The sequence below is a fragment of the Diadema antillarum genome, unplaced genomic scaffold (genome assembly GCF_040938485.1).
Source record: "Diadema antillarum isolate AM-2024a unplaced genomic scaffold, OU_Dant_1.0 seq00000347_RagTag, whole genome shotgun sequence".
NCBI lineage: Eukaryota > Metazoa > Echinodermata > Echinoidea > Diadematoida > Diadematidae > Diadema > Diadema antillarum.
This window is the reverse complement of record NW_027271357.1, coordinates 328,818-354,610: the sequence shown is the minus strand read 5'-3', so window position 1 is coordinate 354,610 and position 25,793 is coordinate 328,818. Positions and strand designations below refer to the sequence as shown.

At 37.3% G+C, this 25,793-nt stretch overlaps 1 protein-coding gene across 1 annotated transcript in view; it reads left to right on the top strand.

Moving 5' to 3' along the window:
• The window catches only part of LOC139730987 (uncharacterized), a 34,431-nt gene extending 13,267 nt beyond the window's left edge, over nucleotides 1-21,164 (top strand). Inside the window, exons 12-30 of the mRNA XM_071641866.1 lie at nucleotides 815-903; nucleotides 1,303-1,501; nucleotides 2,644-2,829; nucleotides 4,582-4,777; nucleotides 5,381-5,481; nucleotides 5,908-6,106; nucleotides 6,612-6,811; nucleotides 8,633-8,725; nucleotides 9,451-9,554; nucleotides 9,975-10,100; nucleotides 11,693-11,791; nucleotides 12,161-12,233; nucleotides 14,200-14,285; nucleotides 14,978-15,092; nucleotides 15,891-15,978; nucleotides 16,576-17,151; nucleotides 18,302-18,404; nucleotides 19,267-19,354; nucleotides 20,941-21,164. Of these exons, the coding sequence (XP_071497967.1) occupies nucleotides 815-903; nucleotides 1,303-1,501; nucleotides 2,644-2,829; nucleotides 4,582-4,777; nucleotides 5,381-5,481; nucleotides 5,908-6,106; nucleotides 6,612-6,811; nucleotides 8,633-8,725; nucleotides 9,451-9,554; nucleotides 9,975-10,100; nucleotides 11,693-11,791; nucleotides 12,161-12,233; nucleotides 14,200-14,285; nucleotides 14,978-15,092; nucleotides 15,891-15,978; nucleotides 16,576-17,151; nucleotides 18,302-18,404; nucleotides 19,267-19,354; nucleotides 20,941-21,152 (2,933 nt within the window). The 3' untranslated portion in view covers nucleotides 21,153-21,164. The remainder of the gene's footprint in view (nucleotides 1-814; nucleotides 904-1,302; nucleotides 1,502-2,643; nucleotides 2,830-4,581; nucleotides 4,778-5,380; nucleotides 5,482-5,907; nucleotides 6,107-6,611; nucleotides 6,812-8,632; nucleotides 8,726-9,450; nucleotides 9,555-9,974; nucleotides 10,101-11,692; nucleotides 11,792-12,160; nucleotides 12,234-14,199; nucleotides 14,286-14,977; nucleotides 15,093-15,890; nucleotides 15,979-16,575; nucleotides 17,152-18,301; nucleotides 18,405-19,266; nucleotides 19,355-20,940) is intronic.
• Nucleotides 21,165-25,793: the final 4,629 nt, after the last annotated feature.

Below are 25,793 nucleotides of genomic sequence, written 5' to 3'. Positions count from 1 at the left end.
GCGGCATGAAATTTTCGCGAGTTGCCTCTAACATTCAATGCATATTGTGTAGACGATCTTAAGCATGCATTTTGATTTTGCAAAACTCGGGTCTCGCGAAATTCGCGAAATGAAAATGCACGCGAACATTCCTCGTTTTACAGTATTTCTTTTATGTGATTTAAATTTTCTGTGTTGTATTTCGCCATCAGAATTGCATGTGATGGGGTTCTTGAACAGTAAAAGGAGTCAAAAATATGTGTAGTTAGTGCGCAGGCAGTAGATCAATGCAAATTATAAACACACCTTGCCGTACAGTTCCTGCTGTCAGTGAGAGTACAGACTGTACGTACTGTGGTGCTCTCAAGCTATTGAAAATTGGTTGATTAATAATACAGAAAGAGACAATACCACAAAACCTTGTCTGGCATCATACAGAACAGAGCATCTTTGGCTTCAGACAAATCTATCCCTCTGTTAGTGTGTGTCAATAGTCTGTCTGTGGTAGTGAAGGAATGCTGTACAAAGCATGCATACTTACATGATAATGATAGCTGATACACATATTGTTATAAATGCATTACATCTTCTCTCTCAATCTTTAAAAGTGTGAAATGATTACTTTGGTACAACCTCATTGTATTCTTTTTCTTCAACTTCGACTGTCAAAAAATGAAGATGCATATGATCTTCCATCATTCAGTAAACTGGAAGTTGATTGTGGTTCATTAGAATAAGTGGGAAAAAATGTAGTGTTATGAAAGTGGATGCGTATAAGGTAAGTTTGAGTCCTAGTAGGTTGATCATTGCCTTGTTCTACTTTCATATCCATTAGATGATCCTATCCACATACATGCCAGATGTGAGAGTGATGCAGCAAGTGTTATCATTCACAAGAAGACTTTGCAGCTAACACACACAGGGGTAAGAATGTCTTAGTTTTCTATTTCTACTCCCTAAATGGGAATGGTTGATATCAGTGTGCTATTTAGAGCACCTAAAAGGGATTCATGTACAGCCCTATGAGGAATGTATGGAATAATACTGACTAAGATTTATTTGCAGATTGTTGCAAGTATTTTGAGACTAATATATAGTCATTTTCTTGTTATTTTCTATACAATCTTTCCTACACCTTCGCTGTCACAATATAATAATTTGGTATTGTGGCATTTACATCAATTCATATTATAGTAATACATGTACTTTATCGTGTTTTGCTTTGCTTTGCATGTGTTTGTGATGGGGAGTTGCATTGAATACTAGTGAATTAGCCTTGCAAGTTATGAGTTGACATGAAACTGATGTGGTCCCTCCATGCAGGTGAGTGTGGTGCTATGGGAAACTCTCTTGGACAAGAGACTACAGGTGTGGCATTTCAGCCCCAGTGAGACTGAGGAACACCCTGATACCTCCAGACTGGTGCACATTCCCATCTTAGAGCAGCAATCAAGCAGGACCAGTATGTGCAACATTGTCATCTTTGCCATCAATGGGAAACATGCACCAGCCTGTCTGAGAGGTACAATTTGGTTTGTTTGTATGTTGTGCATAGTGCCTTAAGGCATAATCTACCATTTGCAGATGAAATAAAAACCCAGCATTAGTGCTTCAAAATAGTTCTGATATGTGAGTTTGGGATAGAAACAAGCACTGTAAAAATTGGAATTGGTAAAATCGATGTCAGGTATTGTTAAATATACAAAAGGTGAACAATAGTTATAATAAAGATGTTTCCAGACTAAACCGTCTACAGTTACGGTTTATTGAGAAAAATACAGATATCTCCTTATATTTTGGCTCTACTGTGAAAATGTTATATGATTGGATATTTTGTGGTACAATAGACCTACACATATGCATTAAATGTCATATCTTGATTTTTTTTTTCTTTTCAAATCACTGTTCCCAAAGGTAAACAGGACCTTTAATATTTAGTGTCAGTTACACAGCTGGATCCTTGTGAAGTGAAGATGTATGAACCTTGCTGTTCTGAAAGGAAAACCAAAAATGAACACAAGGTCCAAAACAGCTTCACAATTTGCTATAAACCTAAAGGAACCTTGCTATAAACATATTCACAATTGAAGGGAGAAGAAAGAATTCTGAAGTGTGTGCAGTGCATGAAGATAGACATGTTATGTTAAAGGATGTGTACAGGTCTGGTTGAGGTGAGGATTTAGCTTTTAACGTTTTGCGAGATATTCAGAATCCACTCTACGAGAAGTCAAAGAGCATGCAATTCTAAGGGGTATCAAAAGTTTATTTGATGAAAATCGGTTTTGAAATGGCTGAGATATCCAAAAACAAGGTGAAACAAAGAGATCCTAATCAAAGGGGTGGCCTGTCACCTTTTATTATTATCACTTTTTTGGATATCTCAGCCATTTGAAAACCAATTTTAGTCAAATAAATGTTGAATCCTTGTTAAAATTACATGCTCTTTCATATTTCATAAGAGGTTTCTCATTATCTCACTTAGGAATGTTCAAAACATGAATCCCCTCCTCAACCAGTACTGTACAGTCCCTTTAATTTGCAAAGTCTTAGTCCGGGATTAAATTTGTTTTTGTGTTTGGACTAGGAAAATTATTTGCCTATATGTCACATTTCATTTGCTTGCGTGTATATTTTGTTTCTTACTGATGATCGCTCTCTCCTCAGCTCTGAAAGGCACACTGCACTTTGGAAACTACTCAACCTCTGGGTTTGTGACCCCTGACCCCTTGGACCTAGAGGAGGGTCACTCCTGCTGCATATTTACCATGGTGGATGTGAATGGCCGCAATGACGTCATGCACCTCTCAAAGAGCCAGGACACAGTGGACATCAACCTTCAGCTCTCTGGTGGTAAGTTTCAAAGCAATAAAGGATTTTATTGTCATATGTTGAATGACAGGAGAGATAATATCAGTGAACCTAATTACTTTTTGAATGTAAGAGAAAGCCTTGTTACTAGACATGAACTATATTGGTAAATCTAGTCAACTGGACTTACTTGTAATTTGGAGTAGCGACGTTTCACGTCCTCTCTGTGACGCTTCATCAGGCCGACTGATCTTTGGCGGCAATTGGTTGTTGACCGGTAACAGGGTCGGGGAATTTTGGAAAGCGTCGAGGAATCTTCGGAACTGCCGGGTTGTAGGCTCCAGCTAGGTTGTGTCGCAGGCCCCCTCCTCGGTTTAGGGATGGCTCCTCCCTTTTTATGTAGATAGACTCTTTGACTCCCCTCTCGAACCACCGTGCCTCACGATCTAAGATGATCACGTTCTTGTTGTCAAAGGTGTGGTTACTGCTGATCAGATGGGAGTATAAGGCAGAGTCTCCACATCCAGATGAGCTAGCTCGTCTGTGCTGGTACATACGTTTGGCCAAGGTCTGCTTTGTCTCTCCTATGTACAGCTCTTCACACTCGTCATCCTTGCATTGGATAGCATAGACCACGTTGTTTTGTTGGTCCTTCGGAGTCTTATCCCTAGGATGGACTAACTTCTCATTTTTGTTACTAGACAGTTGAAATATTTTTTATCTTCCTGAAAATTGTTTATAATGTGAGTTCAGCACTTCAAACTTACAGTACAAAAGTGTGCATTCTCCTTAAGCCTCACACAGCTGCAACACAAAAACATATTCTATTATATTCTATTATTCAAACATATTCTATTATCAGCTTCACGCTGAACTCCTGGGTACTATTAACTATTAATCTTGCTGTGATCATATATTTCCCCTGAAGTCAACATTTGAATGGGATTTATGAGAAATTTAATCAGTATAATTTGCTTATAATGATTTGACACTTTAAACTTTTTTTTTTCGTTCTCTCTTGTCAATGTCCGACAGGACAAATAGGCACCACACATGCATTTCTTCTTTCCCCCCTCATGTTCCTCTCTTTGTAAATACCCCCCCCCCAACTCATCATTTAAACTATTTGCATTTGCATTTGCATAGATTGTGTGCACGGGGGTTGCAACGATTTTCAAGCTTTAAGCTTATGTTGCAATTCCTTTGCGTGTTCGTTACCTTGAATAATGTAGCTCTCTTAGAGTTGTATACTATTTCTGTAACTGCTTCTTATCAATGTATACTTATCGTATATATTCTGTCTTGGCTATATGAGATGTACTTGCATACATTTTGTATGCACTCCTATTTTGTGAACACGCATGAAATCTTGAATAAATAGATAAATAAATAAATAAAATAAAATACCCAACCTGCACTGTAGTGATATTTGTTTCTCTTATTATCATTATTGTTGTTGTTATTGTTATTATTATCATTATTATTACTACTATTATTATTAGTAGCAGTAGTAGTAGTACTGGTAGTGATATTGATAGCAGTAATAGAAGTAATTGAAATTTTTTTTTTTTTTTTCTGGTAGCATCTTCATGCAGAAAACAAATAAAATCTTAGCTTTTTGCAACTTAAGTTGCAAATTTATTATGAAAGAAGAGGATTTAATATCTGCACCAATTTATTGTGATGGAATGTGATATCATTTCTGGAGAAATTTGTATAATAAAAGCAATTTCATTGCTGTAAAGCAAATCAAGTATTGTCTACTAGGATGTCCCCTGTATTGTCTCCCTGCAGCCACCATCGTCAGTCAGCGGATCAGACAGCTCATCCTCCTTCCTTTACTACACCGCATCCTTGGAGTGCCTGCCAATAGTCCCATCAACCGCATCTCAGACTTGGAACTGATGGAGGTCCTAGTCCAGCACCAGGACCAGAAGAAGCTTGTCCTTGAATGCCATGCTGTCATGGACCAACTCACAGCTATGGTCTTGTAAGCATTCACATCTCATTCATTAAATTTTTCTTTTCGTCGATTGTGAATCAAGTGAATATAATGATATTGTATCTTGGTAATGTCAAATCCTTCAGGAATACCACAAGATGTTATGTGTATACTTAAGGTTCTTCTACTAAGATCTTATATAATGATAAATTATCAATTGATTCAATTCAGTTCAATTCAATTCAATTCAAATTATTATATGGACTACCTAGTATTGCAAATTTTCAACGAAATTAAAGGTAGAAGATTCTGTAGCACTTTGCCAGAATTGTATGAGATGCTTATTTCAATCTAGGTTAATTAATAAGTACAAATATCTTAAACCATGAATTTATAATTCAAAGTCACAAATGCTGTCTCAGCTTCTCAGCTATTATCTTTGTAAGTTTAACAATATGCAAAATGTAAAGTCTACCTTTTTACATCACACCTTTATTGAAAAGCATCTCAATTCACAGTTAAATTCAAAGTAAATTTATAAGTAAATATGCAATTTGTGTGATACTATTGTCATTACTGTGTTTTAATTGGTGAAATGCCAAAATATCAAGCTACTGGACTCTGTGAATTTTTATTGTTTGGTCTTTACAGTTACTTTGCCCAGCAGGGTTTTGAGCAGCTGAAATCTGAGCCACTCGCTGTATCCCACTCTCATGGGGCTCTGAGGGTCTTACGGGTCTTATCCATGTTTGGTGAGCTCAATGTGTTAACTCTAGAAACCATCACTTGTCTTTCCTTGCAAGAAAGTGTCAAGCAGAAACGCGCCCATAGTAGCTTAATGATAGAGAGCTATCAAATGAATGTATAGGGGTATGTGACAATATGTTCAGAATTTTGAATTTTGTATGTGATTATCAGAGAGATATCTCCACAGATATGGTTTGTTGCTAAATATCAGTGAAAAGCATTGAAATTTAAAAGAAAAATTAAGCTGCTGTTGGCATGCTAATTAGGACTGGATGATAATATAGATATGAGGAGATTATGTCAAATAACATCCTGTAGTTACCATGTCATTGGTAATCTTTACCATGTAACTGCAGCTGCCCTAAACAAACTGCTTTTTAACGTGAAAGGGCTAATGGAAGATCCCTTTGCTGCTATTCTATATCCACTAGACCACTACAGACCAGTGCTCCTGACCTCAGACACAGTCCCAGCAGTGGTCAAACTCCTGAATGGGCTGGTCAACTACTGGCTGAATGCCATCCTGTCTACCCAGAGCCATGGAGGTGGCCGACCGGTCACTAGGCTGACTGCTAGCCGCCCAGTCAGCAGAGCTGATGTGAGGCCAGGTGACACATCAGAATTCTTAAGGTGGGAGTAATTCACTCTGCAACAAGCCAGTGTCATGCAAGTAAACAAGTGTTTGTCATAAAATGAAAATGTGTAGTTTGTGATGTGATAGTGCTGATTAATGAGAATGAGAATGACTTATATTTTATCTTATGGTTCGTGAAAATTTCAAGGAAACTCACAGCAATAAAAAGAGATATCCTTCTCAATCAAATTGAAACTTACTGAAGTGTGGAAAGTTTGATTTGTGTACTACCACATGCTTGAGGATTCTCGTGAGTTTGCAGTGCATTGAACTTTGCTTAATTGTGCTGACATGTTTGACAATTGATGAAAAAGACATTGCTTACTGCTTGCATTAAAGATAAGAGACACAATTTTGATGCCTAATGTAGTATGCTTCTATCAAAATCACACCAGATCATGTTCATTTTATGTCAAACAATAAATCTGAAATTAGCAGTAATCAGCATTTGTATAAGTTCATCTTTCTCTCTTTCTTGCATCAATATGTCTTGGTGGGTAGGTCTGAAGTTGAGCTGGGTTCAACCACAGACTCGTTGATCCAGACAGAATCTAACATTGCCCAGGCAGTGTCGGCCATAACAAACACCCTTCAGCAGCTTGCTGCAGAGCAACCACAGCCAAGAAACAGGAGACTAAGGAGCAGCTCAGACTCGGTTTCTATAGCAACTGCTACCAATCTTGCGGCAGAAGTTGAAGACAGTAAGCAATTTCCTTACTTTTGACATGAAAAGTATGATTAACCAACCACAAATCATATTTTTTGATAGTTAATTGTCTCATATCGCTGTCCTCTTCTAATGTTGTGTTTTACATATTTAACCATATTTCACTTTTGGTGTCATGATTTTTATCATCATCATAACTTTGGTCATTTTGTCAAATCTGCCTCGTTGTTGGTCCCGTTATCATTATGACTATCATACTCGGTCTACTTGAACAACAAAGAGCGTGTTTCTACTGAGCGACGAAAATTCGAGGTGATGCCAGCCGATGTGTGGTGATACCGGCCGATGCCGGCCGATACCGGCCGATGCGTGGTGACACCTCGAATTTTTCCTCAGTAGAAACAGATCGGGTAGTGGCCAATGCCGGATGATGCGAGGTGCTCCGTCGTCCACCTATTGAGGTGGTCGATGCGTGGTGACGCAAAGGACGATTCTCAGTAGAAACACACCGGGTAGCGAAATTCGTGGTGTATCGGACGTCTAGAGTTTCTCCCCGCGCTTTTCAGTCGGTTCATCGCACACACTCCTTCGACACATGTGTACAAAATATGTGTGTACACACAGCGATCGTGTTCGCATCATGTTTTGTTTGTACCAACTCGCTTGTGTACGTGTTATAGGCCCTATACGTTACGTTACATGTGAATTGTTCGCGTGATTAACAGCCTAACTTATTGCATTACTAAGCCCTCATCACTTACTTTGATTTTACACCGCGTTATTTCATTTTATATTGTCTCGAATCGCGAGAGTACCACATTGGTATGTCGCAGCCTTGAGAAAATCTCAACTGGACCCTCAATCTCCAAAGATTTCTCATCAATCAGTGGCAGGATACCAGAAAAATAGCAAAAATACCAAAAAAAATAGCCGACGCAGTAGCAAAGCAGACAGGGTTCGGATCGTATTAACAGGCAGTGCGCGCGTGACCAAATCTGTGACTTGAAAATACCTGACTTCCGGAATCGCCGCATTTGCACGTCACCTTTGCATCACCTCGTATTTTATCGCTGAGTAGAAACAGCTCGAGTGGTCGTAAAATACGAGGTGCTGCGTTGGACAAAATTCGTGGCGATGCCAGGGATGTGAGGTGCTCTCAGTAGAAACACGCTCAAAGTCAGCAGTTTGGAATTTATTTTCTTACATTTTTTCTTTCCCCCTTCAACAGTTTAAAAACAAATTTGTTTTATTAAATCATTGTTTTGACAGTTGTCTGTTCTCAAAAAAAAAAAAAGATCATTGATGAAGATGTCCTCTTTACTCAGGCAGGGGTCTATGGGAAATACGTGTTGTAGCAAAATCAGTCTGTCCTCAATGGGTTAACTGCCTGTAGAAAAAGCATGGTTTCTCCCCACCCCCCCCCCCCCCTTCTCCCACAAAATTTCAGAAATAGCCAAACATGTGCACTTACCAAAATATAAAGTGTTTTCGTACGACTTACCCATATTTAAGTTCTGTGAATGTTATGCAATGTATATAACATTTGATGAAACCTTGAAAGATGTCCTGTTTAACCTGTTGAGGACGGTTTGATTTTGCCACAACATGCATTTCCCATAGGCACTTGCACGAGTATACTCTGGACTCATCCTCAACAGGTTAGGAATGTGTTTAGGGTCTCACCTCTGAATCACCAACTATGTTTCCAATATAGAAATTCTACTTACGATTGTAAGGTTTTCAATCAGGCAACAAGAATTGAGCATAGATCTGAAGAATGTTAGGTCACCTGATGCACGTTAGTTGTTTCCATAGAAACAAAGCAACTACTGATTTTGAGCACTTGTCTTTGCAGCTGAGGACCGGAGTGAGGAAGGTCAAATGACCAATCATCTCTCAAAGTTTGCTGTCCTCACATTGGCCCATCTCCTTAACACTGATGATGAAGGTAGGATTCAAGAGTAGTGATGAGATGCAGCATTTTGAAGAGCATTCTCTTTTATTTTGTACATATTGTAATGAGGCAGGGTTGTTCTGCATTTTTTTTTAAGTTCTAACGATCAGTGTCAAATTGCTTTTTGACAAAAGCCATAAGGAGTGCAAGAATGTATGTTAGCTTCAAGTATTCCCTTTTACAGTATTTTGTGTGCCCAATGATGTCCAGTTATAGCTGGTTATAGGCAATAGATGATATGACATGCTGGCATATGGATTAAATGTGTGCTATCCTCTTTGTGCAGATATCATGGCAGGTGACCTTATGAAGAATTCTTTGTAGTATGGGAGCTGTCATTAGTTTTAATGAACAGTGAAATATTTTTTTTTGGAAATTACATTATGTTGAATGAATTAGTCTCATTGGATACTATTGCTAATCAAGTTTGAACCTTATGTTATAATGTTAGCATGTTTATGATAATTACAACAACAACAACAGTATGTCTGTGGAAATTGACCATAGCATCTTTTGAGATGAATATAGCCTTTAAATCAGCTTTGTCCCTGCTTTAACAAAATATCTTACACCACAATTATGCACTCTATTTCAAACCAGTTCAGAGTTTGTCAAAGGGAATGCATGAATTACAATTGTGTAGCTTTGCAAGGCTTTAGCTGACCCTTTTTAAAGACAATTGTGTCCATTTCAATTCCCCATGCCGTCACCCCTCCCAGATTTGTCGAGAGCTGTGCAGTCATCTCTACATCTGTCTGGCGCCCTCCATGCCCTGTGGGCTGTACTACTCTGTTCTTCAGAGCAGCTGAAACTTTCACTCGCTGTGAGTCAGAATCGGTGTCAAAACTAGATGAAGGAAAATAGAACTTTTGTTAAATTAGGTATTTAGTACACAGTGTCAATATTGATATTTTCAGAGCAATAAGCATTTCTTGACATCCAAATACACTGGCAATGGAACCAAAAATGATAGTAACAAAAAACTGGTAGAAATGATAGTAACATAAAAAGTTGCATGTAATAACAAGTAGACAGTAGAATTGTGAGTAATGCTGCAATAAAGTGTATGTGATGTTACATGGAAGAACACAGGAGTTATATTGATTGGATTTTTATTTGTGATCAGTTATTGATCAAAGTATTCATTATGATATGATTTGATGATACACTTTAGAATACTACAGGTTAATGCCAAGCAACTGTTGGGAGTGTTTGGCCAAGATATTGAAATTTTTCTTTTCAGATGCCAGCTTCTGTTGCCATGACAAAACTTGCAGCCACTGAGCTCCCTCCATTACCAGATGCTTATGTTTGCCTTGATGTAATGTCTCGGACACCATCTCTGCTGGTCAGTGCAGATCACCTAGAGGTGAGTTGACCATACACTTAATCATGTACCCCTTATCACTTCAGCCATTTTCTCCAAAATGCATGATCAGACTTAAGCAGGGTTCCCACTTAGCGGAGTTACAGTGCCGAGCTTTGGCGAGTTGTGGCGAGTTGCCTCAAAGGGGAACTCGCGCTAACTCGCGTAAAGCTCTTCATGTAACTCTGGCTAACTCGCGACAACTTGTGTAACTCGTAGTCAATCTGCAAAACTTCCCATGAACTCGCGAGTGGTTCAAAAATTTTTGAACATGTTCAAAATTTTCCCTAACTCGAAGTAACTCGTGCTGAACTCTTTTAAACTCGTAATATATTAGTACTACTCGTAACAAACTCTCAATACTCGGACGAAGCTCGCGATGAACTCTTCGTAACTCGCCACCTTCAAGTATATATGTGAGTTCTGCTTGAGTTTTGAAGAGTGCAATACGAGCACTATGAACCTACTGCATGTACCAGTATGTGTAAGGGGGAGTTGCCCTCGAGCTAAGCGCGAGTTTAGGTAGAGCTCTGCGACTTACAACGAGTTTTGTGTTCGCTTATTCAAAGTGCATTGAACTGACCTATTGATATGGAATTATTCACATTTCACAGGGATTGCGCGAACTCATAACGGACTCGTAACGGGCTCGTAACAAGCTCTTTATAACTCGATGAAAGCTCGATTTAAGTCGTACACAGGTCATCACAACTCGCCCCAAGATCGGTGTGACTCGTATCACGCTCGGATCACTCGTACCGCTATCGTAGTAAAGTCAACGTTGCCTCGTAGATCACTCATGCGCAGCTCATTAAAACTGACAAATTTCACGCGAGTTCACGCGAGTTCAAGCTCGTGCAGCTCGGCACAACTCGGTACTCCAACTCGGCTACGTGGGAACCTTGCTTTAAACTAAATTGCCAGCATCATGTACAGGGTGGGGATATAAACAGCTATTGAAGTACAAGCACAAATGGTTCCCAAAGGGGCATTGGGACAGGGCCCCCACAGTTGAAACATCCTAAATTTGGCACTCAATTTTTTTTTTTCCATCCAGAAGTATTAAAACTGAATTGTACTGTACCAGGAAGGTTGCATCAAGTTCAAAATTATGTAGGAGCAGAACAGCTAGGAACAGAAATGCTACTACTGAGCCAGCATTTCCATTTCTTGCCCAGTTCAGTGAAAACTATTCTCAAATCTGTTACTTTTATTTTAGTCGTCTCTTTCAAAGTAAAATTCATAGGGAATGTGTCCAACTTCAGAGGTAAATATGTCTTGCTATGCCTACTCTTGTTCTGAACAAAACTAGGAGTGAAACAGGTAGTGAAGCAATATTGTACAATATCTTCATAATTATGTTGTAACATTTATTTGATGGTTAGCTAATTGGTGCTATTAGGTGCCACTGAACAAAGCATTTTATGTTAGTGAATCCCACATGTCTCAATGAATGTGATGAGATATTCATACCATATTACTTTGGCATTCAGCTTTACACATAAGTTCAGTGAAAGAGTACGAATCTTTAAAATGAAAAATGGTGATGTCATTGTATATGTTTATCTTAAATGTGTTTGCTGTATATGTGACAGGTACGCAATGACAGCTGGACTTTTGAAAGTATACTTGCCAGGACCAGCTTGCCTGTGCCTAGAAAACACAAGAAGAAACCAGCAGGGTGGTACTATGAGGTGAGCTGAGCAGATAGTGATGCCATGTTGTATTAGTATGAAAGTCTCTTTCAGGTTTCCCAGCCATCTTTGAATATTGGTAGGAATGACATATGATTTAGAGAAGAAGTATCTCACTTGGATAGTAACTAATAAGCAAGATGAAGGTACACATATGCTACAATTTTACAGTATTGTTCTCATGTAGTGAGAGCTTTCTTACAGCTGACGAGTTAGATTTGATTGGAATTTTGAAATTTGACGGCCTCATTTTATTCTTTACACTACTTATCTCTCATCATATTTATGGTATTCCTTGTAAGCATATATTTTTGCCAGACACATATCTAGAAATAACTTCTTATATTACATTTTTGTGACCCTAAACAGGTTGAACTAAAGTCAAGTGGTATCATCCAGATTGGATGGGCAACCAAGAAGTGTGATTTTGGACCAGAGAAAGGTATGTCAACACAAAATTTATTAGGTGATCCGAGTATCCTCTCGGATCACCTTCTGTATCTGTACGGATTCTTTGTTTTTCTTCTTCTTTATTTCTCCTCAAAAGTTGTGTATCGATTAGCTCAGAAAGTGCTCCTCCTATCAATTTCACAATTATACCATATATGTATCGTCTCCCAAAGACGGCAATCGAACTAAAATCAAAGTGATCAGTCGACCGTGACGTCACTATGACGTCATTATATGAAAACACATTCTCAATCATATCTCATTAATGGAATGGAATTTTTAAATGAAATTTACGTCACATATATTTCAAGTTATGCGCATTCTACTCATATTCTCAAAATTCATATTTTATCTTAAAACGTGCGCGTACGCGCGCGTTGAAATATTTGTATGCTCAAATCGAGCTCAAATTTTTTTTGCACACGTTTCAGACCATTTGGAGCATTTTTTGAAAAATTGAAAAAATTGGACGGACGCGTACGCGCGCGCACATATTCGCACACACAGCTCATATGCAATGGAAATTTCCCGTTTTTTTACATTAATCGGATGCCTAAAATGTCAAGGAATATTTCTACCAAGTTTCAAGTCAATCCGACTCAATATGACGTCATACAGGCCCGTCAAAGTTGAAATTCCGCGCGCGCGTCAAAATTCTATAAAATAACATATTTTTTCTTTATTTTTCTTTCTTTCTACTACTTTCTGTGCAATAGATGAACAACAACAATGGCTATCAATCCAATATTTTGCACATGTTTAGTACATGTCACGTACATTATTTCATAAAATAACAACTACTTGATCGGACACCATCTTGGGTATGTAAATCAGGGTCAAAGGTCATAAATGTTTCATCCTGTATCTTGGTGAATACCTGTCCTATCTTTCCAATATTTTGCACACGCAAAGACCATGTTACAAGAATCATTTCATAAAATAATCACTTTTTGCTCAGACGTCATCTTGGGTGTGCAAAGTGAGGTCAAAGGTCATATGTACTTCTTTCTGTATTTTCGTTATGACGTGTTATCTCTATGGGAGGGATTTTTTTTAAATGTGAAAATTGACATGCTTTTCTTTATCGAGCACTAGCTCTCACTTACGCTTCGGTGAATTTCTCCCAGATTTTATGTTGTACCTAAGACTTTGCATTTTGCATCTTGGTGAATACCTGTCCTATCTTTGCCATATTTTGCACACGAATATAGACGATGTCGCAAGAATCATTTCACAAAATAACCACTTTTTCCTCAGATGCCATCTTGGGAGTGTAAAGGTGGGTCAAAGGTCATATGTATTCGTTGCTGTATCTTCGTTATTCAGTGTATACAGAATTGGTACCAAAGATGGCAGATATGACTCCCTTTTCTAAATGAGAATCCAAACCTCACACGGCCAATGTCTCTAAACACAGATGAAACTTGTATTGTCATGCCTATTACGATCAGGACTCGAATCATTGATTAAAAAAAAAAAATCGGATCACCTTAATTTGTCAGTGGTGACAAATTACAATCTCTAGTTGCTCTTTAGATTTGAATTTTGTATCTTGTTAGCATGATAACCCATTTCTGTTTTACTGCTTGCTCATAAATCTTACCAAAATGGAGTAATTGTCTGTATTGACTTACAAGTCGAAAAGCTCAATTTAAGAAGATGATTTTAAAAAATACACATTGATTTTATAGTGAATTGGATGCTTAAATCTTACTGTGGGTTTGTGCTCTAAGACAGCACAATTCCATAACAAGTCAACCCTTTTTTACACTTTACTAAATGGAGCTTTTATCTATGCATTGCTCTTACCAACAGTGGGCATATGTTAACATGCTTTCTTGTCATGTTATTGACTAAACAAACTTTGAAGCTGACAAGTGTCCTTATTTGTGCCACTTGATCCCTTGCTTGTGTTCATTAATTTGTCAGCTCTAAATATGGCCCATTTTTCATTAAAGGCGTTGGAGTTGGTGATGATCTCCACTCCTGTGCTTTTGATGGTGCCAGATGTAGAAAGTGGAATGGTCCTATCACAGAGACTTCGGTGAGATACTAGTCTAGAATGATTATTACATTCACTGTATTGTATGTATAGTTCTCTGTGGCATATTGAAAATTGTCTTGAACATGTTTGCACTCTGGCTAAAATTTACGAAAGCAGCCTAAATCTACTGTAGTCAATCAGTAATGTAAAGATTGACAGTGTAAGCACATGACACATCTTGTAAGCCAACAGACCTCCAATAATAAATGCATGCTGGCAATCATGTGCCAGGTAAGACCTGTTTTGTACTGGTTTTAGTTTATAGACAGAATTTAACCATGGATTGATGCATTAAGCTACCTTTGTGCATTTGGGCCATTATGTTTGTCTGAAAGTCAAAATAGTTTTTTTTTTTCTGTATCTGAATGTTCCAGGCATGGACTTATCTAAAGCTTATATTGATTTGTTTGTTTGTTGGTTGGTTGGTTGGTTTGATTGTTCCAATCAATTTTATCCCAGTCTAGGATGCTAATGAGCCATAGAGTGTCTTAAGGTTAAAAGGAATGAATTAGCCACTTATGAAGTAAAAAAGACATTTACTCCTGTAAATGGTTTGCTTTAGTGGAAATGGGCAAAGTGTGTTTTGAACAAGAATAAAGTTTGCCAGCACAGCTCTCTAGATAACGACTATGATATGTAGCATGATTGATTACATGTCAAAATAAATGGTCCATGATTGGCCTTTTTAACAGAGCAATGAATACGGCTTAGAATGGCAGGTTGGAGATGTAGTCAGCTGTTTGATGGATCACCGTGGTAACGCTAGCTTCTGGTTGAGAGGAGGCAACATGGGAGAAGCATTTCAAGGTAAGAGCATGCATGGCTCCTTCCAACTCTCTTATCATCTCATATGTATAAATGTATCCCAAAACCAATCAAATATTTGATTCATTTCACATTTGTGTTCCAACAATTCTTTGCATACACATACTTGTTAATCATCATCATTCCTTTTTTACATGTGTGTAATGCTTTTGATGGGATTAACTTTTATTCTGAGTTGAATATACGTACAGCTGTAACTCCCTAATAAACCCATACAAGTATTTCAACATTTTTAGGTAAGGCAAAAATACTATTTTTGTGTGTGGAATGTAATGGCTGAAAGCTTTGAAATTAACAAAGTTTTGACTTGTTTTAGTTCTGAGGCTACCTTTTAAGCTAAAATGTAATTTGTCATTGACCACATAAGACAGAGTGATAGAGAATGATTCAGGCATCAGTTTGATTGAATAAATCAAGATTAGTTTCACCTTGATTTGACTTACGTAACAGTACGCTTCCAACATGTTATTTCACATTTCTCTGCTTTACAAATTATAACTATATGAAGAAGTTTTACCCTAGACAGGTGTATATACATCATTGAGGTTTGCTGAAGTCAGAGACCTAGCTTAGATTATTACATTTGCCTCTTCTACCACACCTGAGAGAGTTCAAATTTCTGACACTCTTTTGAAACATCATGCCAAAATACAGACACTGTTCTGTCAACGAATCAAATATGCTCTCAATTTCACTCAGATTTATTCATTATGGTTTCATTCATAGACTTGCATTCCTTCATTCCTACTTTTATTTTAATTTCCTCTCTTCCTGATACAGGTCTAGATCTAAGTGAGAAGTGGTTCCCAGCCTGCTCACTCTCTACAGACCAACAAGTTAGATTCAATTTTGGGGATTCCCCATTCAGGTATTCAGCTTTCATAGACTTATAAAGTTATAACCAGTCTCGGGTCTCTGGCCGGCAGGGTAACTGAGAGCCGTCAGTCTCATGATTGTCTGCTTATAAGAATTTACTTACCTAATGGCATTGTACAGTAAATCCAAGATTATTTACTTACTGACCAAGTAAAGTAAATGTAGAGTTACTTAATAGTGGCAACATAAAATAGATACAAAAATCATGAATTGTGTTACTGAATGTGAACTCAGTAACAAAAGAGTGTCAGTTTATCTTTAAATAGTGTTAATTTTTTTTTTTTTTTGATGTGATATACGTACAGTGTACAACAGATGCAGTGATAAATTTGAGACATTATGTCAAGCTTATGGCATTGAAATTAATTTGATTTGTTTCATACTGTGTGTCAGGTACATTATTGATCCAACAGCCATGAATGCATTACATAAGGTTAGAATGAGCTTTTATCATTGTTATCATTATTGTTATTTATTTTTTCATCATCATTATCATTATTATTACTGACATTAGATTTCATGCTTAGCCAGCTGATGCTGAGCTGCTTTTGAAAGTGTGATGCAATACATTTATTATCTTTTACAACAGATATGGAGATGTCATTCCAGAAGGGTACGTTCCCTTTTGCCAGGCACGTAGACGTGTGCGTCATCCTGGCAGAGAAGCAACTTCAAATCATTCCAAACAACATCACACCAGTGATGTTAAGACTACCCCTCATCACCATAGTGACAGGCATCAAGCGGTCCAGCCTCATCATCCTCAGGTCGACCTCCAGGAATCCCTGAAGGCTCTAGATGCTGGATGCGGTGATGTTGTGGAGGACCCATTGGGTGGTGGAGAAGCGGTGGCAGATGACTTTGGTTACCCAGAGATGGGTGGGGAAGCCTTCGCTGAGATAACGGACAGTCCAAGACGCATCGCCCTAGCAAAAATTGCAGAAGTTGATGCCTCCCTCCAAAGAGAATCTGCATCTGAAATTGGTGATAGATTGCCCTTTCGGCATGACCCAAGTGGGAACTCTTTAGCTACGGGATCAGGTGACTTTGCTGGACCAATGGGATTACTTGGTTTGATGGATGCTGAAGGAGGCGGAGAGGCAGAAGAGTTTCAACCTCCACCATCACTCTACTTTGAAGTTAGCATCAGCCATGTTAATCAAAGGTAACTCACTCTTTTCATTTCTACCAGCCTGGTGATAACTGGTACCAATTGCTATTTAATGCCATATACCATATATGCCATATCTAATTTTTTGTAAATCAGGACTTCCCGACAAATTTGCGAGTGGTCTAATTTGTGATTGTGGAGTACAGGACTGAATGGAGAAATGTATGCATGCATGTCACATTTATGTCGGGATCAGAGTTGATATTTCCTTGTGTTTTTAATTCCCACCCAATTCATGACATTCACGAAAGTAAAAACCTTGCGAAATATCTGGTGTATAGAATAAATAATGCACTGTTGTGGGTGCATCAGGGTGATGCAGTAGATATGTTGATACCCTCATTGTCAATATAAAGTACTCTCTCAATGGAGGGCCTTGTGTTGGCTGACTGCACTGTACACAAATCTGTGTGTTACAGCTGGCATCATGCTGTAAAATTTTACATGGCTCCATAACACATAAAAACATGCTGTGATCAAGTGCCACAGTGTACTCGAGTGCACCAACTGTCAGCCATCTTAAATACAAATTGAAATTCAAGCAGACCTGTGTGATGATGGTTGTCTTGACAGTCCGAGAGCTTATAATGGGTTGTGAAACATAGCAACAGATAATGCATGCAAACTGGATTCCAAGCATTGAAATGCTTTGGTTATACTAGCATACAGGTGAATTGAATATCTTGTTAGTAAGTCACCAGAGATTAAGTATTCACAAATGTGGAAATATCAGTAAGCTGGCCAAATGGAATGTGTAGACTAGGTTACGCAGCATGTTGCATTTACCCCATCGGTACAAGACACATGAGCTACATGCATATTTGTTATTGGCTGCATTCTTCAAGCTATCTACTGTAAAACACAATATTTTTGCAGCATGAAATTTTCATGAATAGGAACCGATTGCCTTATTGGCAGCATGAAATTTTCGCAATTTGCCTCTGACATTCAATGCTTATAGTGCAGACAAAATCTTTAGCGTGCATTTTAATTTTGTGAATCTTGGCTCTCGCGAAATTTGTGAAATTAAAATGCACTTGAACATTCCTCGTTTTACAGTGTGTAATAATGAAATGACTAAGATTTAGCAGTCTGTATAAAGCTGTAACTATGTTACATATTGGTATGTTTAACCTCATATTAGGCCTGTTGTCATGGGTTACTGCAACTTGGATGCCAGTGTCCAGGTCTGTGCCGTGTTTACTGATGATGGAGAGCTTCTCATGCCAGACCAAAGCAAACAGAAGGTAAGACTAGTGTAATGGTCATTTCTTGGAGGGCAATGATGGAACTGTTGTGAAAAACAAATGCAAATTTTTTTTTGCAACTGATTGACTGATTGTCAATCAGTTGCCATGAAAACATCTTGACGGAAGAATTTCATGAATTTGAATAACAAAGCAGTACCCGCTGCATGCTGTAAGGATTAGAACCACACTTGCTGTCGGGCGAAAGCTCGGTGGTCTAGTGGAGATGACACCTGTCCGGTGATCAGGAGGTCGTGGGTTCGAATCCTGCTCGAGTATGTACGCCCATGATTTTGTATCATGGCTACTACTAAAACACTGATCAATTCAGTGCTTGTTTACGTCGATGTAGGGCAATTGTCAATCAGTTGCAATGAAAACATCTTGACGGAAGAATTTCATGGATTTGAAAAAGCAAATTTGCTATAAATATCATGCATTCTAGCACTGCATAATGCAAGTGATAATTCAAATGGCTTGAATATTGCTAGAGACATGCCCCTTTCTGCAACTTTTTTTTTTCCGCCATGAGAAAAATGAAGTGAATTGAGAAAGAAGCTGCTGTACTCTATTTGAGCACTGTGTATTTGAGCACTGTGATTCTGTGATGTATATGTGTCTCCGCAAATCTTTGAAGATGGTGTGTGTTTGTACACTCAATTCAAGGTTTAGTACATTCGATTAGTGCCTCAGACTTTCACATCTATGTAGTCAAACAATTAATGTGCTCCATTGTACTTTCTACAAGTAGGCCTAGTGTATGTTTATGGTCTCAGTAAAAGATTTTTCATAGTTTCTCCTTTCGAGTCATGTATGTTTGAGAGCTCAGGGAAAAGTCCTGTTTATTTGACCTTTGCTGTAGATGGCCAAGCATCCCACAGTGACCATTGGCTGTGCCCTGCTCAGTCCCCCAGGGGTGGTCTTCTTCACTGTGAATGGACAACCAATCCGTGAGTCCACTGTTTTTTTTTTGCTGAATAATGTCACAACTTCAGAAATAGTGAGAATTCTGAATATAACATTCTACCCACTGTCTCTGATAGAACAGAGAAAGACAATACCAAATTTAGCTGGAAGAAGTAAAACCTCAAACTCTGTAGGGGTACTGTAAGTTTTTTTTTTAATATATAGCAAAGAACAATCTTGTACATGTATCACCCTGATTGAAACAAAACTGAGATTAAAAAAAAGTAAGACTGTTTTTTTTAATATTATTATTATTGTGTATGTTTACACAGTCAAATCATCATGAACATACCCTGCTGACACAATAACACATTCAATCTAATGAAGTTGAGGAGGTCAAAACTTGAGGTAAAACTCTCAAATTTCACCAGTTGATTACATGCCAAGTTTTGATAGTTGGACATTTGAAGATGCATCACAGAAGTTGGTACACTACTTCAATATTACGTTATAGGGCAATTGATCTGACGTAGTTTTGGCAAAGTATTTAGTATACTCATTGCTAAGTGTGGTCACACCTACAAATACCAAGGTTACATACAGGATGGTATGCACTGGTATTTCAGTTGTCATCATGATATTAAACATTATGGCCTGAATTCACAAAGGTGGTTTAAATGCAGACCATGATCTAGAATAAGCATGAAATAGGCGTACCTTTGACATGTGCGTATCAACGCGCATTTGTTACTGGACGTCTGTTGGTGTACACAATCTGTTGATCGATGATATTTATGCAGAAGAAATTTTTGCATAAACCATGGTTTATATTTAAACCGCCTTCATTAATTTGGGCCTATAAGGCTTGAAGTTTATGATATGACTATTTACGTTGAGGGATCGTAGTGTTATGGTAAGATTCAAGAGATACACTGTATGTTACTCAGCTTTCTAAGAGTTATAAGCCCAGAAGAAATTAGTACTATCTAGTCTCCAAGAAGAAAACATGGTTTTCAGGTGATGATTATGAAATTGTAGATGATGTTTGCTTTATACCCCTCATCAAAACACTTTTCAATTGATGCACAGATGTGAAAAAAATGCTTTTTTTTTCAGTCTCCATAAAGTAAATCTGTTAACCAATGACTCGGCTTTTGAATCATGTGATCATACTTGTCTTTAGTAGTAAGTACATGTACTGTAAACCTGTATAACATCTTACATACACTTGAAGAGCCGTAAGGGTTATAAAAACAAAGAGAAAGAAATGGACATCACAAGACGTCAGCATTTATGGTAGCAACTAACAAGAAAAGAGATTATTTTTGCCATGTATGCCATCCTTCATCATTTTGCTAGTTACAGTAAATGTTGATCAAAATACAGTCAACCTCACCTAAGTTGAATCTATTTGCACAGAAGAAATAGCTTTGACTTAGAGAAAATTTGATATATGTGGGGTTAAAATCGATAGAATAGAAAGAGAAGAGGGCTTGAAAAGACCTTTGACTTTGGCGATTATTGGACTTATGCGAGATCGACTTAAGCAAGGTTGACTGTACATGTACTGTCAGATAAATACTGTTATGTGATTTGTTTTTCTTAAGCTGCAAATGATTTTCAAACCTAGGAAAGCTTTTTACTGTGGCCAATGAAGACCAACCAAGTCAACCTCTGACACCATGCACCAACAATCCCTACCTCAACATCAACTTTGGTCAGAGTGCTTTCCTCTATGGACCTGCCAATGACTTTGACCAGAAACTGTACATGGCAGCACTACTGCATGACAACTGTGAACACATCATGAATACTGGACACGCAGAGGGAAAAGTCTCCTGAATGGAAACTTCAAACAGGACCAAGGATCAGGTCAATGTGCTTTTGAGCTTCAGCAATCAAACTGAAGATGCCTAAATGCAATGTATTCCTGTCAAGGAGGTGATGAATATGTACAGACTCCAAGTTGGGAGGGTTAACTTGCCATCTCATGACTTTGAAGTCTTTCTATGTTAGTCACAGATCAATGTTTGCTGTCCTTCCTTTTTAGAGTGGCATGTACATTACATCACACCTTTTTGCTTTATGCTTGAAATATATATATATATATATATATATATATATATATATATATATATATATATATATATATATATATATATATGTGTGTGTGTGTGTGTGTGTGTGTGTGTGTGTATGTATGTGTGTGTGTGTATGTGTGTGTGTGTGTGTGTATATATATATATATATATATATATATATGGATTATATTGAGCAATGTTGCTGTTGTTTCTTTCATTTTGTAGTGTATTTTTCTTTGGAGGGGGGAGGGGGTTGCTTTTTATTTTTTATCTTTTTGTTTTGTGTTTTTGCAACTGCACTTTTCATCTGTATGGATGCTGCCTAAGTTTAATGCGATGAAATTTTACAATACAGCCTTGTTGCTCTTAACACACATGCTTGAATCAAAAGAACACACACTATTATGTGATAAGGACATTTCTCAAAATGGCTGTGATGATATGATGCCTGTAAAAAGGGCTCCCTCTCTATCCAATATTCCCATTTCTCTTTGTTTAGATACATATTTAGGGATGAAGAGACCAAGGTGCACAATCTACTGTGATGGCCAACTATTGGTGACTTTGTGACATCCAGAAACAGTTCAGTCTATAAGATGACAGTACGACAGACTTTTTTTCCCCACAGAACACTGCATATTCTTGCGGAATAGATGTAGCTGGTTTTGCGTAAATTGCACAAAAATACAGAATGCAGAAAGTCATGTGTGTGCATAGCTATATGTTACAAAACTACTTTGAGGCAAACTGAAAAGTAGAGTACATGTGAGGGTATGACAAAGACATGAGATGTCTGTTTGCATTGTGGCATGGTGACAAACGCTGCTCAAGAATATGGCGTCAAAAAGAAGCCCTGTCAGTGAGTAGCTTTTTGTATGTGTAATTATTTATTGTGATATTTCTATTATTTATTGATAAGTCTAAGCAAAACTCAATGTATGGTTCTTTGACTGTACAAAGATGAAGTATGGTGAAATTGGCATACTCTGCATTTCTGTGAAGATTTTTCATGTACATGTACCGTTAATTCAAAACAGAGGTCAACAGGTCTCTCAAGTCAGAGTGTTTTATCTGTCCCAGACGAAGAAAGTGTAATTTTACTAAATTGTCTCACAGAAGTAAACAGATATTTTCACTGTGATGAACATTGTAAAAAAAGAAATTGTTTACTTATCCAATTTCCTGCAGTTGGTTCTCTGTGTTGTCAATTGATGCCCACACAGAAACAGGTACATTTCCTGTTGGCTCACCATGAGGAAATTTCATAAAATGCACACATTTTGATGGCAATGTGAACATTGGTGAACATGTGTGATTGTTACTTCGTAGAGGGAAGGGTTCTGGCACATATACTGGCGCTCAAATTACTTGGTCAATAAAGTATCTGGTCATTTAGCAATTAGTACAAGCCAACAATCACCAGCCATTAGTTTACTCTAACCTAATCTTCATTCTTCTCAGTACTGTAGTGTCAACAGTGATATTGATTTTTGTACATGTGGATCATAAACATAAGGTGAGGTGGAGTAGTTAGTGATTTATACAAGCTGTGGAAATGTCAAATGCAGATGTGTGTAAATGTAGATTTTGTGTTTCTTATTTTATGTAAAGAAGTATGTTAAGAATAAAGCACAAAACTTAATACTTGTGAGCCCTTTTGTCAGTCTGTTTTTGCAGATGTAGTTGTATACTGTATATGTGCCTGTGTGTAATCTTAATTGACATGCTGATGTGATATATGATATATATTATATTTCATTTCATTTCATTTATTTTCACTTAATAAAACATGCATACATAAGAAGTGACAATAGTATGACAAGTATAACATGAAAAAGTGACAAAACAAACAGACAATCAAAGTTATCAAGTGAAGGGGTTAATGAGAAGGCGCTGGGCCTTATTTGAAACTAACCCCGGGAAAGTAAATACAGTGTATTGTCTCTTCTTTCTACAAACTATAACTAGTAACTGACAAAAAAAGTTGGCACACGCTTGCACATTCACATACATACACACATACACAAACAAAACATACACAAGCACATTGATAATACACAAGATTCCATTTACACAAACACACCCCTATCACGCTACTCTACTATTAATTCAGAATGATATTGAGTAATTCCAAAATACCTTTCAAGTAAAATACGCTTGAAAGCTTTCTTAAAACTTTTTACTGTCTTCTTACATTTCACATCAGAGTGTATAGAATTCCAGATTTGCGGGCCTTGAAAAAATATTGACTTTTCGTAAGAGGATGTACGAATCAGAGTCAAGTAAAAAATTTTACAATTTCTTGTGCCATGATTATGATTATCTTTGTTCAATTTGAAATACCCAAGTAGTGATACAGGTAAAATATCATTATAGCATAAGAACACATATATTGCACTCTGTATACATATCATACACAGTTAAGAAGAAAAAATTGGCAAAGAAGGCGCCCTATACGGTGAATGCGAGACTATTCTAATAGCTCGATTTTGCAATTTAAACAGTCTCTGCATATTATGCTCACTAGATTTCCCCCATGCTATAATACAATCATCCAAATGTGGTAAGATAAGGGTGTTGTACAATAATAATAACAAAGATCTGGAGTAGGACCGCAAATGTGGTAAAATAAGGGTGTTGTACAATAATAATAACAAAGATCTGGAGTAGTGTTCCTTCCATGACAGACAGTCATCAATTTCAACCCCAAGAAATTTTACATGAGAGGCACGTAATATTCTACTTTCATTAATATGAATCCCAATATGATCTTTATTTATAAGCTTATTTGAATACACCATATAATTAGTTTTATTTATATTCAATGGCAACTTATTTACTTGCAACCATTCTATAAGTTTACTTATCTCATAATTAAATGTATCTTGTAAAACATCAGAATTACAGTTGGACAGGAACACACTTGTGTTATCGGCAAACTGAATAAATTCAAGCTTGCCTGAAATATTGCACATATCATTCACATATTATTTATCATATTACATATATATATATATGTATATATATATATATATATATATATATATATATATATGTCATATATATATATGTATGCCATAACGCTGCAATGTTCATGTCAACACAGACATGCTCAAAGGTTTATAGGGTGGCCCAACTAGCTTCAAAACACTAATATGTTTTTGCTTTGGAAGATTTTTTTTTCTTTTAATTTTAATTTTTGACTTCCAAAATGTATTTAGGTACTTGTTATGATGTAATCCCAAATTGCAGCTCCTTTGAAGTTTTACCAGGCTAAACATTGTAAATAATGTGAGTTGAGTCAAGGACACTTCCTTTCCAAAGTTGCTCTGTGATCTACTGCAACAAATCTTCTCACCAAGCCTCATCTTTACATTATTTGACAAAATAATATTTGAAAGAGAGTTAGAGAGAGGAGAAGGAGAAAGAGAGGGAGGTAAGGGAAGGGGCAAAGAGAAATAAATGAAAGCATAAACAGGCAGCATATCTTGAATATCCTTTGAAGCATACATATCTTGCATCTGAATGGGTGGCAAAAAAAGCTTTTCCACAATTTTTAATGCAAATGCTGTCACATTGTAAATAGCATAAGACACATGAAATGAAAAACTAATTCGATAATGAAAACTGGTAGGGATATTATACATATGTAAGCAAATGAGAAGTTGTACAACTTTTTATTTTCCTTTTTAGGGAGGAAGCGGGGAAAGAATTAACAGGATAAAATTGTAAAAAAAAAAAAAATGACTTCTTGTGCAAAATCAAAAAAATTCACATGTGGAGAATCCGGGCATCGATCCCGGTACCTCTCGCATGCTAAGCGAGCGCTCTACCATTTGAGCTAATTCCCCGACTGGCGGAAGTTGGGTGTCATATTTAATTTGAATTTCAAAATTAAAAAAAATATTGATAGACATTTGACATTTATCAACTTCTTTGAAAATCAGCTTTTCATATCGTTAATATTTGTTTCGGTACTAGAAACCTTCACCAAGTAAACCGAATAAGAAAGATAATAGTAACAAAAATTACCACAGAGCTGGCAAGGATATGAAATTCAATTAATGAATATGCATGAGGAGTAGTTGACATGATGTTTGGGGAAAGGGAAGTATATTATTCACTTAAAATCAAGCATGAACATATAAATCAAGTCATGTTTGACATACTTTTCTCTCTACCAAAGAATAGGAATGTAAAATTCATTGAAAACGCTCGTCAGTTCGACATCAGGGTATTAGAGACACATTAGTGCGGGGTTTTTTTTCTTATTTTTGAAACACCACATGTAAATGGACTCGCCTTACAGAACAAAGCGCGCCATTTTATTGGGGGTACCGGTGCCGTCATACACACCGTACTGTACACGGGCGCTCAGGCAGCTCCTTCCGCTGGCGTGCCT